The 16,310-nt window shown below is 45.7% G+C and overlaps 1 protein-coding gene across 31 annotated transcripts in view; it reads right to left on the bottom strand.

Moving 5' to 3' along the window:
* The window catches only part of LMO7 (LIM domain 7), a 221,938-nt gene extending 207,543 nt beyond the window's left edge, over positions 1 to 14,395 (bottom strand). For all 31 annotated transcript variants that reach the window (XM_021065682.2, XM_084981953.1, XM_021065686.2 and 28 more), the window contains exon 1: positions 14,026 to 14,395. In XM_021065682.2, the coding sequence (XP_020921341.2) occupies positions 14,026 to 14,085 (60 nt within the window). In that variant the 5' untranslated portion in view covers positions 14,086 to 14,395. The remainder of the gene's footprint in view (positions 1 to 14,025) is intronic.
* Positions 14,396 to 16,310: the final 1,915 nt, after the last annotated feature.

Below are 16,310 nucleotides of genomic sequence, written 5' to 3'. Positions count from 1 at the left end.
ACACAGGCTGTTTCTAAGCCCATCACATCCCAACAGCAGGAAGTTATTCGACCATATCTACTTACATTTCAGTGAGTCTTTACACTACGTTCATATTAAGCCTAAGCATTTTCTCATACTCTTTAATTGGGAAATGGGAAAAAAATGAGTGAGACGGAGGCAGACATATGGAACAGGAAGAGTGTGTCTGTGCCAAAATAGCAGGTACAACTTAGAAGAGGGAGAGAAACGGGAGGATGAATGACATGGTCGAGAGCTTGAGCTTTTCTGTTAGAAATATCTCACTTCAAACACGGGTTCTATTGGTAGGAGCAGTGTTGGGAAAAGAAACTTAACTTCTCTGAGCCATTCTCTACTCATCTGCAAAAAAAATTATATTTAGTGGACAGCAACTAGACTTGTGATGATCACCTTGCAATGTATACAAATGTCGAATTTTTTTTTTTTTTTTGGCTTTTTGTCTTTTCTAGGGCCACATCCATGGCATATGAAGGTTCCCAGGCTAGGGGTCTAATTGGAGCTGTAGCCGCCGGCCTACACCAGAGCCACAGCAATGCGGGATCCAGCCGCATCTGCAACCTCCACCACAGCTCACGGCAACACCAGATCCTTAACCCACTGAGCAAGGCCAGGAATCGAACCTGCAACCTCATGGTTCCTAGTAAGATTCATTAACCACTGAGCCACAACGGGAAATCCCCAGATGTCAAATTATAATGCTGTCCACCTAAAAGTCACATAATAAAAATTACATAATTCCTAAGACAGTGAGCAGGAATAACTGCTTAGAAAACCCATGAAGAGAAAGTCAGTTTGCACTATATAGACAAAAAGTTTCAGCTTCTTCTTTTCCCTCATTTCCGAATCTCTTATGGAAGCCTGCACACCTCGGTTTTACCTGCCATTTCAGAACAACACATAAAACTACAGAATGATTCCTGGTATAAAGTGCAGCACTTGGAAAGCATGAAGTAGACGCTGAGGTTTGAGATGCGGCAGAAAGGAGAAGTGTTCTTGGTGTCAAATTTTTAATTATTTCCTCTGCTTCTATACAAGGTGAAGCTATTTTCTGCTTCTCTGTCTCTAGTTAGTTCTCAGGGACGGTCCATGCTCAAGCTGGCAGACACCTGTCAGGCTCAAAGATCTTTTTCATGATGAATCCCCAGAATTTTGTGATGAGGCGTTGTCCCCAGTGCAGATATTCAGCTAAGGAGGCTCATTTTCAGATTTCCTGGGATGTTTATTACCTTCTGATACTTGCTTACCTTTGGACAGCTTTACAACTGGTTGAGCAAAGTCAATCTCTCATGGTCTAAACTTACTTTTTTAAAACCATGCTTTGAACTTGCTCAAGCCAGAAATGAAGTTGAAGAAGAAAAACAAAACACAACAAAACCCCATAAGAGAACCAACCTGTCTTGCTCAGTGAAACACAGCCAGAAAGTCAGTTATAGCAGTTAGAAAGATATCAAGCATAAAGAATTAAAAGTCGGGAGTTCCCGTCGTGGCGCAGTGGTTAACGAATCCGATTAGGAACCATGAGGTTGTGGGTTCGGTCCCTGCCCTTGCTCAGTGGGTTAACGATCCGGCGTTGCCGTGAGCTGCGGTGTAGGTTGCAGACGCGGCTCGGATCCCGCGTTGCTGTGGCTCTGGTGTAGGCCGGTGGCTGCAGCTCCGATTCGACCCCTAGCCTGGGAACCTCCATATGCCGCGGGAGCGGCCCAAGAAATAACAAAAAAATAAAAAATAAATTAAAAAAGTCACTTGTACATTCATCCATTTATTTATCCAACGGATATTTATTGAGTACCTACTAAATACCTGGCACTATTCAAGGCTTGAAAACAAATCAAGTGTTTTAAACCTGCACATGAAACACTCATATTCTTGGGGGAGTAACAGCCAAACCAAAAACATGTATCCTACAACAGCAAGTGATGACAAGTGCTATGAAGTATAAGGGCATGGATTCACCAGGGCAATTACTTTACAGAGAGGGAGACAGGGAGGAGGAGCTTCACTTAAGCTGAGGCCTGGATAGGTGAGGGAAATGTAGTCATACAAAGGGACAGCAACACGAATGCCCTAAAATGAAAAGGGTCCTTGTGCATTTGAGGAATCGCAGGAAGCCAGTGTGACGGAGCACAGCAAGCGAGATGAAGAGTGGGAGCAGAGATGAGATTGGCAAGCAGGGAATAGATTGTGTGGGGCCTTGTAGGCCATGGGTTAAAAATTCAGATTTTAGGAGTTCCCATCATGGCTCAGCGGTCAGCGAACCTGACTCACATCCATGAGGACTCAGGTTCGATCCCTGGCCTTGCTCAGTGGGTTAAGGATCCTGTGTGCTATGGCTGTGGTGTAGGCCGACAGCTGTAGTTCTGATTGGAACCCTAGCCTGGGAACTTCCATATGCCACAGGTGCGGCCCTAAAAAGACAAAAAAAGACACAAAAAAAAAAACCCATAAAATTTAAAAATTCAGATTTTATTCTCAACGCAATGGTGGCCATCATGCAGGGAGGACAGGTGAATGACCATCTCTGGTTCACATATTTAAAGAGGAACCTGGCTGTTACTTTGGAAGTAAAGAGGTGATGATAGATACAGCAGGAGGTAGTCAGATTCTGGATGTATTTCAAGATATGGCCACTTGGATTTCTGGACAGACTAGATGTGAGTGTGATTTAAAAAAATGAAAAAAACAAGGGTCAACAAGGACTTCAAAGTTGGGAACCTAAGCAAGTGGATGAACAGTGGTGTCATTTTCTAAAATGAGAAACCTGGGGGGATCAGGAGGTAGGTGGTAGGAAGAGAGAGGAACTAAGAGTTTCATTCTGAACAAAGTGTGATGTGCCAATGTGACATACAATTGGAAATCTTGAACATGTGTGTGTGTGTGTATGCGTGTGTGTATGCGTGTGTATACACATAAATATACAGAGGGGCGTTAAAGACAATGGCAGGGTTGGGTATATAAATATGGAAGTTATCAGCACACAAGAGGTGTACAAAGCTATGAATTTGAAGATACCTGATACCTGCAAGGAAGAGGCCGTAGACAAGCATTGATGATGTGGGGAGATGAATGAACCCTGGGACAGCTCATATTTACTCATCAACACAATTAGGATTCAGCACAGGAGAGTCAGAAATATTACGTAAAATGAGAGGAAAAATTCAGAAGGCAATTGAAGGAAATATTTCAAGAAGGAAAGTATGACCAACTATGCCCAATGCCACTGGGAGATGTACCATATTTTCTGTAAGCAATAAGATAAAATTCCAAATTGACTAGACACCATTGCAGAAATAAAGACCAAACACTTGTTTATTTTCTCCTTCCTTGGGTAGAATGAAAGACTCTCAACTCTAATGAAAAAGAATTCCAGAATCAAAGTTTATCATAAGGTTGGTAATGACAGTCCTTCCTTTGATTTTTTTTTTTTTTTTTTTTGTCTTTTTTGCCATTTCTTGGGCCGCTCCCACAGCATATGGAGGTTCCCAGGCTAGGGGTCCAATCAGAGCTGTAGCCACCAGCCTACACCAGAGCCACAGCAACTCGGGATCCAAGCCGTGTCTGCGACCCACACACCACAGCTCACGGCAACGCCAGATCCTTAACCCACTGAGCAAGGGCAGGGACCGAACCCACAACCTCATGGTTCCTAGTCAGATTCGTTAACCACTGCGCCACGACGGGAACTCCCCTTCCTTTGAATATTATAATGGTGGTACATGAATCAGATATTTCTTTCCCAGATCCATCTAGTCAAGAAGGCAAAATGCTTTTTTTTTCTTTTTTTTTTTTTTTTTTTTTTTGCTTTTTAGGGCCACGTTCAGGGCATATGGAAAAAAAGAAAAAAAAAATCTGTCCATGTCCCCAGCCCTAGACGCACTGTCTAGGACTAGGGACTGTCATCTAAGTGAGCATCCTGCGCTGCGCAATTAGAAGCAGCAGGGAGAATCCTGCCAGGGAGGATTTTACCAACTTTGAAAGGGCGGTTTACAGTGCTCTGTGGTGATTTACCTGTAAAATGTGCTAAAGCCCATCTCCTTAGAGCAAAGTGGCAGAGTGAGTGTGTTAAATGCCTGTCCTCCAAGCCGTGCGTCTATGACAGCTATTATCCGTATTAAGAGCTTTGAGAACATCAAACGCGCTTTTAAAGAAACATACCCAACAATTACCTTCAGAAAGAGTAAACACAGGTACACATAATTTATCATTTCCTCAGGCTCAAATACATTTTTGACGGTTAATGGGTTTAAGGAGATCTAGAGACAGCCATTAAATCAGCCAACTTTTTGATTGGACCCAAACATTCATTTGCTCAACAAACCCTTGAGAACTTCCTGTTGGGGGCTGCAGGACCCAGGAACAACACAAACAATTCAACCTGCAGATGGTAACAGATGAAAGAGTTCACCTACAGTCTATTTTCTCCAAACTAAAAAAAAGTCGGGTAAATGTATTGATGCTGGGTTTTTTGGGGGTTTTTTTTGCTTTCATATGTGCACCTGCAGCATATGAAAGTTCCCAGGCTATAGCGGTCAAATCAGACCCGTAGCTGCTGGCCTTCACCACAGCTACACCAACGTGGGATCCCAGGTGTGTCTGCGACCTACACCACAGCTCACGGCAACACCAGATCCTTAACCCACTGAGCAAGGCCAGAGATCGAACCTGAGTCATGGATACTAGTCAGATTCATTACCCATGAGCCACAACAGGAAATCCCTGCTTTGTTTTTCAAACTAGTGAAACTAGTTTTCAAACTTTGTTTTTCAAACCTGTTCTCAAAACTATTGCTTTTCTTAAAATGCTCAAATGCCGTTATGTTGAGAAGTTGGAAAATGAAGGAGGAGGCAAAAGGAGCCAATGAGTCTCAACAGAAATCCCTGACCAGGAGTTCCTGTCGTGGCGCAGTGGTTAACGAATCCAACTAGGAACCATGAGGTTGTGGGTTCGGTGTCTGGCCTTGCTCAGTGGGTTAAGGATCCGGTGTTGCCGTGGGCTGTGGTGTGGGTCACAGACAAGGCTCGGATCCCGAGTTGCTGTGGCTGTGGTATAGGCCAGCAGCAACAGCTCTGATTGGACCCCTAGCCTGGGAACTTCCATATGCCACAGGTGCGGCCCTAGAAAAGGCAAAAAGAAAAAAAAAAAAAAAAAACAGAGAGAGAGAGAGAAATCCCTGACCACTTGAGGCTCTCGTGACATCCAGAGACAGAGAGCACTGCCCAGGACAAGCATGGTTTGAGTGCATCATGCCCTCCCTGTGGCCCAGCAGGACAGCACTCCTCTCTCAGCCTTGGGGAAGCTTTAAGGGTTTCTGTGCTTTACAAATGGCCAAAGCACCATCAAGGTGCTCTGCTTCCTTAAAACAGACAATTGCTCTCTTCTTCATCTCATAACTATGTTGAGAACTCAACAGCTCTGTCTCCAAACAACTCCAAAGCAAACCAAGACAACTCAGGAGACACTTCCCCAATGGCCCTACCATGCCCGTGACCTTGGTGACTCACCTCACCAGGTCAGGGGCCTTCTGAACCTTCGGTGACCTCTTTTAGAGGAGACAGAACCCTCTCTGTTTCAGCTTCATCCTTCCTCACTGGAGGAAACCCAAGAAGCCACCTGCTAGATAAATGTTTAACATCATTCGTGATCTGTGAAAAAGTAGAATGTCCATCTTTTATGTATCTATTTAAAGGGAAAATGCAAATGACAATTTTTGATTCTGGCAAGAATAGGGAGAGGCTGGGGTCTGCGAGCCTGTTCATGGCTGCAAATGAGCACAAAGCTTTCAGAGGTAACCCAGTGAGGTGTATCAAGACCCAAAGAATTAGGGAGTTCCCATCCTGGCACAGCGGAAACAAATCTGACTAGGAACCATGAGACTGTGGGTTCGATCACCTGGCTTTGATCAGTGGGTTAAAGATCTGGTGTTACTTAGAGCTGTGGTGTAGGTCGCAGATGCAGCTCGGATCTGGTGTTGCTATGGCTGGGGCGTAGGCCAGCAGCTGTAGCTCTGATTGGACCCCTAGCCTGGGAACCTCCACATGCTGCAGGTGTGGCCCTAAAAAAGCTTAAAAAAAACCCCAAAGAATTGTTCATCTTCTTTGGCCCAGGGAGGTATTTCTCTAGCAGGTTCAAGGACACTGGATGTCATGAAAGGTACAAGTTCCTGGTATTTTCGCCCACTTTAAGAAAAGGTCCATTTCTAGCGTTCAGTGTACCAGTAAATTGGAAGGATCCAGCATGACTGACACTGCTAGAATCCTCCCAGTTCCTCAGGAAATACCTCACCCTATCTGTTTACGCTTCCTGGAGTCAAGCTATTCTAATAGCATCTCTGCCCTGGTTCCTATTTGTGTGAATCAGTTCCTTCCCAAGAATTTTGTGAACGCCCTCATCTCTCACCACCCCTCCTGTCCTTGGAAACTTTCCTAATTGCTAAATAAAGATGATGTGTTCAAGACAGAGTAAAATGTTGCATTAAAAAGAAAAGAAACAAATTGACATCAAGACACTCCTTGGCTGCTCACCACTGCCCTGAGAAATCTTAAGGTAGAATTGGAGTTCCTGTCGTGGCACAGTGGTTAACGAATCCGACTAGGAACCATGAGGTTGCGGGTTCGGTCCCTGCCCCTGCTCAGTGGGTTAAGGATCTGGCGTTGCCGTGAGCTGTGGTGTAGGTCACAGACGCGGCTCAGATCCCGCGTTGCTGTGGCTCTGGCGTAGGTCGGCGGCTACAGCTCCGATTCGACCCCTAGCCTGGGAACCTCCATATGCCGCAGGAGGCATTTCCAAAGAAATAGCAAAAAGACAAAAAAAAAAAAAAAAAGATGCTAGAATTCACAAGATGGGAGAAAGACTGATGTGTCCTTTTGGAAGGAAACTTTCTTAAGTGATGAAAAATATTCAATGCCTTAGTTGGGGTGATGGATACATGGGTCTATACATTTGGCAAAAGTATATCCTGCAACTGTACACTTAAAATCTATGCATTTTGGAGTTCCCATTGTGGCTTAGTGGGTCACGGACCCAACATTGTCTTTGTGAGGAGGCAGGTTCAATCCCTCAATGGGTTAAGAATCCATTGTAGGTCACAGATGTGGCTTGGATCCAGTGTTGCCATGGCTATGCCACAGGCCTCAGCTGCAGCTCTGATTTGACCCTAGACTAGGAAATTCATTATGCCACCAGCATGGCTGTAAAAAGTTTTTAAAAATCCATGAATTTCATTGTATGTAAACATTTCCTAAACAAAAATAAACTAGTCTGAGCAACTCCTGAAAGCTGTGCTGTATGTAACTCCAAAATATCACGACAAATTACAAAGCCCAAGAGGCAAACACTCCACTCCTGCCTCCACTCAAAGGCTTCTCCTCTGTGGTCTGAAGGTGTCTCCTAAACGCCACCACTACGCCCTGCAGAATTCCATCACAGCAATTATCTCATGGCGCTGCAGGATCTGTCTGCACGTCTGCTCCTCATGCAGTTTGCTTTGTCTGGAGGTTCTAAAAAGAGACTAGGAATTTGGCAATTGAATCAATAAGCCCAGCAAGTGCCTGGTACAGAACAGACACACCCCTGGCATTTTGGGGATGAGAAAATGACTGAATGTAAGTTCCCATGAGGGATGTAACAGAAGGCAGGAGTAGATGACATCACTCGGGAACAGGGCTGGGCAGCAGAGGAAATACTGAGTAAACAGGCAGGTACACACTGGGCCCCAGGTCTTCACATCTTGCCCTCGGTCCCAACCAACCGCCAAAGTAACAAGCTCAGCTTTGGACACTGGTACACCTTTCCACTGGGAAAAGGAATGAGTCCTGATTCTTAGGTTTTATGGTACCTACAGCCTTAAGATTGTACTTTCAGGGAGTTCCCGTTGTGGCTCAGTGGAAATGAACCCGACTGGCATCCATGAAGATTTGGGTTCAATCCCTGGTCCCACTCAGTGGGTTAAGGATTCCGCATTGCCATGAGCTGTGGTGTAGTTCGCAGATGTGACTTGGCTGTGGTGTAGGCTGGCTGCTGCAGCTCCAATTCAACTGCTGGCCTGGGAACTTCCATATGCCGTGGGTGTGGTCAAAAAAAAAATTGTACTTTCACTTAATAAGTGTTTACCTGGCACTGTCCAAATTCTGGGGCAAAAGATAAGATACTATTCCTGCCTTCAGTTAGCTTCTAGTCTTATTATGGGGAAATGGATGCAATTATACCACCGAGTGCAAAAAGGGAAACCCATACAAGCAACAGAGGAGAGGAAGCAATGGGTGGGGTGCAGAAAAGGTCTCACAGAACGTTGACTGCAGATCCCAAGTGCAGAGGAATGAAGAGGAGTAACAGGTATTAAGTAAACGGGGAATAACCAGTATTCCAAGCCCAACAGCCTGGAGGTGAGAAAACAGGACCAGTCGGTGGCGAAACATAAGCAAGGATTAGGGAGCACCAACTGCTCTGCAGTCAACATCTCATTCAGCTGCCCAAGCACCACAGGAGGTTCAAAGAAGGAAAGAGTATTCCCTTGGTGGCTCAGCAGTTAATGAATCCGACTAGCAACCATGAGGATGCAGGTTCAACCCCTGGCCTCACTCAGTGGGTTAAGGGTCCAGCGTTGCCATGAGCTCTGCTGTAGGTCACAGACACAGCTCAGATCCTGCGTTGCTGTAGCTGTGGTGTGGGTTGGCAGCTACAGTTCCATTGGACCCATAGCCTGGGAACCTCCACATGCTGCAGGTGCGGCCCTAAAAAGACCAAAAAAAAAAAAAAGAATAGGAAACGGAGGCTCACAGCATTTAAGTAGCTAAGCCGGGACTTGAACAATGATTTGATTCCAAAACTGTGCTCTTTTTTTTCTTTTTGGTTTTATTGAGATTTCCTTAACATAGAGCTTTGTATAAGTTGAAGGTGTACCACCGAATGACTGGACATGTGTTGTAAAATGATTGCCATAGTAATATCCATCTTTTCATATAGTTACCAAAAAAATTATTTTTTCCTGTGATGAGAACTTGTTAATGGGAGTTCCCATCGTGGCGCAGTGGTTAACGAATCCGACTAGGAACCATGAGGTTGCGGGTTCGGTCCCTGCCCTTGCTCAGTGGGTGAAGGATCCGGCGTTGCCGTGAGCTGTGGTGTAGGTTGCAGACGCGGCTCAGATCCAGCGTTGCTGTGGCTCTGGCGTAGGCCGGTGGCTACAGCTCTGATTCGACCCCTAGCCTGGGAACCTCCATATGCCGCTGGAGCGGCCCAAGAAATAGCAAAAAAAAAAAAAAAAAAAAAAGAACTTGTTAAAATTTACTCTTAGCAACTTTCACATATACTATGCAGCAGTGTTAACTACAGGCATCATGAATTGGATGAAGGTGTCAAAGGTGCAAACTTCCAGTTATAAGATAAATAAGTCCTGGGGATGTCATATACGAAACTGTGGTCTTAACCTCCATGCTATCTGGCAACTATGCCAACAGTAAGGGAGAAAATGATCAAAAATATAGAGATACAGACAGAGACCAGATGGTAAAGAGCTGTTACAACGATGCTTCACAGCTTAATGTAAATGTGGGCTTTAAAAATCTTCCTGGGAGTTCCCGTTGTGGCTCGCTGGTTAACGAATCCAGCTAGGAACCATGAGGTTGTGGGTTCGATCCCTGGCCTTGCTCCTTGGGTTAAGGATCCGGTGTTGCCGTGAGCTGTGGTGTAGGTCGCAGATGTGGCTCGGATCTGGCGTTGCTGTGGCTGGGGTGTAGGCCGGTGGCTACAGCTCCAATTAGACCCCTGGCCTGGGAACCTCCATATGCCACGGGAGTGCCCCTAGAAAAGACAACAATAAAAATAAAAAACAAATGAAAATAAAAATCATTTCCTGACTCCTTAGGAAACAAAGTCAGGTTTATATTTTGAAAAACTAATTTTTTTTTTTTTTTTTTTTATAGGGCCGCACCCACGGCATATGGAGGTTCCATGGCTAGGGATCAAATTGGAGCTGTAGCTGCCGGCCTACACCACAGCCACAGGAACACAGGATCCGGCCCACGTCTGTAACCTCCACCACAGCTCACAGCAATGCCAGATCCTTAACCCACGGAGCAAGGCCAGGGATGGAACCTGCGTCCTCATGGATACTGGTCACTGAACCACGAAGGGAATGCCAATATTTTGAAAAACTAATTTTAACTACAACAGCTAGTGTAAGAATTGCTTTCTAATATACAAAATCTTAAATAAGATTTTTCCAAAATCTTAAATAAAATTTTTCTTTTCATGTTTAATATCTGTTCCTTGAAATTATATATAATTACCAGAAATGCTCCTGGGAATTTAGAAACATTTTCGATGCATGTTTACCTTGCTCTACCTACATCTGAAAAGCAACAGTACAAATCTTTGAGACCTTTATTTAATCTACAGACAACACTGATATATATGCGCTGAGGATTCTAGGGCACCCAGCAAACCCTTTCAAATCAGACCTCAGGCTGGAAACCACCAATGAAAGGGACGCGGTTTACAAAGAAACAGGGAAAACATTTACGGGGATTTTGCAAGTATCAGTGGAGGACCCCCAGGGTGCAATTCTTTAAAAACTTAGCACTAAAGACAAATGAAAGTGGTGACCAGTACACATCCGCAAAGGATAAAATGAGGCAGGTGGAGAAACAGGCCAGTTGGAAGTAAAGGGCGAAGGGTACCTATTCTGGTGCCAGGCTCGGCCATGAGCTCAAGCTGGCATCCCTTTGGTCCTTCTACGGGGCGACAGTGATATTGAAAACACTGAACACAGAGATAACAGGAAGGTGAGCAGAAAGGTAATGAATTAAGTGAGCCTGTTCTGCCCCAGTCATAAAAATTACTGCTGTGTTTAAACCTCAGCCTAGATGAGAGCAGAAACTCACGGGCTGGAAATGGGTGACCAACCAATGCAAGGGCAACACACCTACTTTCCAGTCTCAGTGGTATTTTGTCTGTTTATCACAAGGCTTTTAAATGCCCCCAGATAGACAGTGGCTACTATTAGGCACAGAAAATTAAAAGGTGCTACAGAGAAGGGCTAAAATTAGAGGGTCCAGGCTGCATTTTCTACCACTTCATCTCCCACTCTATGACCTTGCTGGAATCAAGCTTCCCCTCTGCCTTTGCCTTCAAACCATTACATTATTTGGCTTTAAACCAGTGTTTAATCATAAACCAACTCACTACAGTATTAATATTCTAGACCGCATTACCAACCAGATAATAATCCAATATCATTATGTTGAAATTACCTTAAAAGGTCACATTCCTACATATGTTTTGACTTCAAATATGAAACTAACCAAGTGTGTGTGTGTATACACACACTTTTAGATCTCAAAGCAAAATTTGAAATAAACAAAAGAGTCATAAAAGGACAAGTGACTGGCAAAACAAGCACTAGCCTTCACTTACCCTTTCTCCTCCTCCTTCCAAAATAAAACAAATCAGACTTTAACTTTGCAGAATAAAGCTACTCAAAATTGCCGGTGGAAACATGGAAATGGAAAGGACATACTGTTATGGGCTCTGGTCATCTTTCAAAGTTTTATAAGGTTACTGGAGTCTTTTGACCTTGAGCTAGTCAATGCTGCAGCTCAGAATAAAGGCAGATTGTATTATATATATATATTACATATAATACATATATATATTAATGCATGTGTTTATGTGTATTATATGTATATACATACATTTTTGAATGTTATAATGATACATGTTTATATATGTGTATTGCATATATATTATATATATGCGAATGAATGACCCACTTATGCCTTAATATATAGAGAGGAAAGCCTGACAGAAATGGAAAAACAAGAAAGACTATTAGTAAGCAGGAGAAATTTTACACTATAATCTTCCTTGCTTTCCAAAATACTTTATAAAATACACTTTGGAATCAATATTTTATCTTCAAATTAGGGGTTCTCAAAATTAAGAGGTTGTGACCATGAGACAGTCATTCATTCAGCTCCTTTTGGCAAGAACGGTATTTTTAAATATGTGCTTTGGTTGTACAGGCCAAGCTAAGGAGACAGATAAATTTGGACACTAACTGGAGAAATAAACCTAATAGTGAACACAATGCTTTCACTTCAATGTCCCAAATATAACAAAAGTATAATATGTGAATATGTAAATCATTCACCTATCTTCAATGAATGTACTGCCTCGCTCCCTGTGGCACTAGGAAAAAAAAAAAAATCACTTAAATTTCATTTCGTGTTAACCTATGTAAATGACATGGCCAAGCCTTCAGAAAAATCTGGCTTTCTGCTCATGATGAACAAAACACTTTACAAAGCTGCCAAATCACTCCCAATAAACACTTTTAGATGGAGTAGAATGGGAGTGAGAAGCTGAGTGCATTTACCATGCACTATGGTATCTTTTTATCATAACACACTTCCCCGAAGTTTATTAGATACAAATTTCTCACAGAAATTTTATCCAATTATAAGCAAGCTACCACAAACGAGGAAAGTTTAGATTTCCAAAAACTGTGTACTATGAAAGAAAAGGATGTGAAATCATCCATATTTACAGATTCCTTGAAGCAAATACAGAACTTGCAGATACAAACTCCACACAGGAGCCATGTTTGACCAAGAAAGCGTTCCCAAATTTCTTCCCTTCTCCCTCTCTCCATCCCCAAATACAGAACAGCAAGTTTCATTTCTTTTCTAAAATTATGCAGAACACAGACTGCTAATGGAAAATTACCTTTGGAAACCTTGACTTTTCAAAGTTTATAAACGGGGGAAGTTATTTCTCTTAACTACATTGCTGGAATTTTTCCACTCTCATTTCAATGCAGAATACAGTGTCGATTCTTCTTCCAACCTCCTCACCCCTCCCCTCACACCTTTCTAAGTCACCTTCAAACCAGCTCAAAATTTCAGTACAAAAAGACACCAAAGCTAATTTCTTAGATTCCCCCCAACACACTATTTAGGGGGCAATGATACTCATTTTCCTTTACTGTGAAAAGCGTAACATTTGAAATTTATTTTTTTTTCCGGTACACACATTTAAGGAGAAATGAATTACCTTAAAATATTGTTTTGATATTCTTAAATATGTTGTTTTTCCCATGGACTCATCTTTAATGCTAACTTGAATTTTTAAATACTTTGAATAAACCAACACTTGGTATCAAGAACCCCTAAATGACTGCAAAGCTGGTAAAGGCAACACTTTTCCAACAAGCAATGGTTCCTGACTCGCATCTGCTCGAAGACGTCTTTCGCTTCATTTAAAAAGTCTTCATTCTCATTCACTAGAATAATGGCTAGAAATCCTGGTGTTAACCTTTTACAGATAAACCTAACACTAAGGAGTTGATGAAAAAACTTCCAAGAGACCGTTCTTTTTAACAGGGAAGAGGCAATGGAAGATCTCCTCCCTGAGGCACAGCTGAGAAAGTTACAACACTTGCGTGAGTGACTTCAGGATATCTTAAGTGTTATCCATGCTGACTTCGGAAAAAGCACGCGCCCTAACTCCCACACCCTAGGCTTCCGAAACTGCCACGGAGAAAGCATCGCTCCAGGTGCGCCACAGGTGTCTAAACTCCTCCATCGGCCCTCCCACACAACACGCTGCCCAAGCAAGTATGTGTCAGTCATCTCCATTTATAGCCACCCCAAGGAAACGCACCCGAGGACGCTGAGCCGTCTCTGCCTTGCAGAGACATCCCCAGTATCCTGGCGCAGACGCGGTCTGATCCACAAGGATGCGCGGTCCCCAAACTCAGATTTTGCCTTGGTGCAGGAACTCTGGGAAAGCCAGGGAGACTGACGAGGTTGGGGAGGTTGAGGAGGGCAGCGCCAAATTTCCCTAGACTCTAAATGATAGGAGACGCAGTACTTGCCGAGTCCCCCAAACTGCGCGCGCACACCAGCCAGACGCTCCGCGCCCGCGAGGTCCCGAGAGGCTACAGAAAGCAGAGTGGTGGGAACCGGTCCAAGGCCGCCAACTCGTGCGTGAAGAAGTAAAGGCACTCACCTCCACCCATCTCTGGGCCTCGGCGAACGCTAGGGCGCAGTCGATCTCCGCCTCCTCCATCCCCTCCAGAGCTAGGGAAAGAGCAGGAAAGAAAAACCTGGTGGACGCGCGAGAAGGCTGGGATCCCGCGCGTCCCGCCGGCCGCCGGGGCCTCTCTTCGTCGGCAAGAAGCCGGGGCTCTCCTTCCCTTTGTTGCGCTCTGCAGTTCGATAAAGTTTCGAACCCACAAGAATTTGAAGACGTGGCTTTCTCTTAACGCCTGCAAACGCCCCCGGATCCGCGGGAACCAGGGCAGCCCGGCAGAGTTCGGGAGGCGGAGAAGGGCGACCAGAGGCGCGCGCTGCACCACCCCGGGGACTGTTTGGACTTCAAAAGTCGCAGCGCGGCCGCCGCCCTCCCGGAATGCCCCGCCCCGGCCCACCCCCGCCGCCCACCCCGGGCCGCCCAGTCGCCGCTTCCGTCCCCCACCCCACCTCCCGCCGCGCCCCGGGGTTCCCGGCTGCAGCCGCCTTTGTGGTCAGACAGTCTGGGCCAGGGGATGGCACCCTCCGCCAAAAGGCCGTGGCCCGAGCCACGCTCTTGCTCCCCAGCTGCCCGCCCGGACCGCGGCCGGCCCCCAGAGAATGCGCCCCCGCGCCCGCATCCTGCCTACATTCTCCCCCCTTGGCCCGCCTGGCCGCCTTCCCTCTCCCGGGGCCCCGGGAAGCGGCGCCCCCACGGCTCGCGGCCGCTTGGCCGGCCTGACATACCAGGAATAGCTGCAACAATTGCACCTTTCCCGGCCAAGAACCGGCCCCCGCGGGGGAGCGCGGCCCGGCCCGCCGTCCTCACCTGCGGCCAGACCCCACGGCGCGCAGCTGCGGCTCCCGTGGAGCCCACCAGCCCGCTCCGCGCGCGCCCGCCCGCCGCCAGGTGCGGCCGCCCCACCCCCAGCTCTCCGCCCCCGGCCGCGGCCCCGCCCTCCTGGTGGCAGGTGAGGGCAGCGGCCTTGGCACGTGCCGCCCATTTCCCCCAGCCCCGGCCGCTCCGCTCCGCCCCCCTTCTAGGTGGGTCAGGTGGAAGGTATCTACCCCTCCAGCCCAGTCCCTCTGGAAAGTGTCCCAGCCGAGGGGAACCTCGCATTCTCCCGCCCTCACCCTGAGCGTCAAACCCGCCACCCTGCGTGGTTTGGAAACACTCTGGGAGGCAGTAAGATGACTGGTTAATCACCATCCTCAGGGGCCCTGCGCAGGGCCGGAGGGTCGGAAGCTCAAAAGCTGGGTTCTTTTCACATACAAATCAGATTTTCCGAAAAGAAACCTGTCCATCTGCCCAGGCTCCCCGGAACCTCGCTTGATGCTCCTGAAGCCCTATCCCGGCCACATGTTGATAGCGTCATCGTTAGGGGAAGGAGATAAAGATGGGTTCTTACTCTAGAAAAGGAAGCAATCCCCTTATTTCCTTTATTGATTGTTTACTCTTTGTGGTGAAAAACGACATCGAACATACAGCAGAGAGACTAGTATAATAACAAGCCAAAGCTTAATTTTGTCTTATTCACTTCATCACCTTTTCTGCTGAAAAGATACATTTTTCCTACTTAAAGATAGATATTGTGGGAGTTCCTGTAGTGGCACAGCGGAAACAAATCCGACTAGGAACAGTGAGATTGCGGGTTCGATCCCCGGCCTCACTCAGTGGGTTAAGGATCCGGCTTTGCCGTGAGCTGCGGTGTAGGTCGCAGAGGTGGCTGGAATCTGGCGTTTCTGTGTGGGCTCTGGCTTAGGCCGGCGGCAACAGCTTTAATTGGACCCCTAGCCTGGTAACCTCCGTATGCTGAGGATGCAGCCCTAAAAAGACAAAAGACAAAATAAATAAATAAATAGAGATCATCATTGTATTTCACCTCTAAACATAACATACATCTGTTTCATTAAAGAATACTTTCCAACATAACCATATTACAGTTTCCACACCTAACTAAACCATAATTATTAAAATTAATTTGTGCTCAGTCCAGACTCAGATTCCTCCAGTGGATTTCAAAATGGCTTTAACAGCTGACTGACATAGACCAGAATCCAAACAATAACCACAGAATGCATTTGATTACTTCTTTTTTCAGCCAAGAACGGCCCCTCCTCTCCCCACTCCGCCCCTTTTTTAGAATGCCAGTGTCTTGTTAAGGAAACCAGGCAGCCTTCTAGATTTGTCTTATGGCTACTTTGTGGTATCTTCAACATATTTCTCTCCCCTCAGTATTTCCTGTTACTTAGAAGTTAGATCTAAAGGCTGGATTAAACTCA

Source organism: Sus scrofa, chromosome 11 (genome assembly GCF_054392235.1).
Source record: "Sus scrofa isolate SSC_HxYL_T2T_F1_AM1 chromosome 11, Sscrofa_HxYL_maternal_Yorkshire_Landrace_v2.0, whole genome shotgun sequence".
Lineage (NCBI taxonomy): Eukaryota > Metazoa > Chordata > Mammalia > Artiodactyla > Suidae > Sus > Sus scrofa.
The sequence above is the reverse complement of the archived record's forward strand: the minus strand, read 5'-3'. Positions and strand labels throughout refer to the sequence as shown.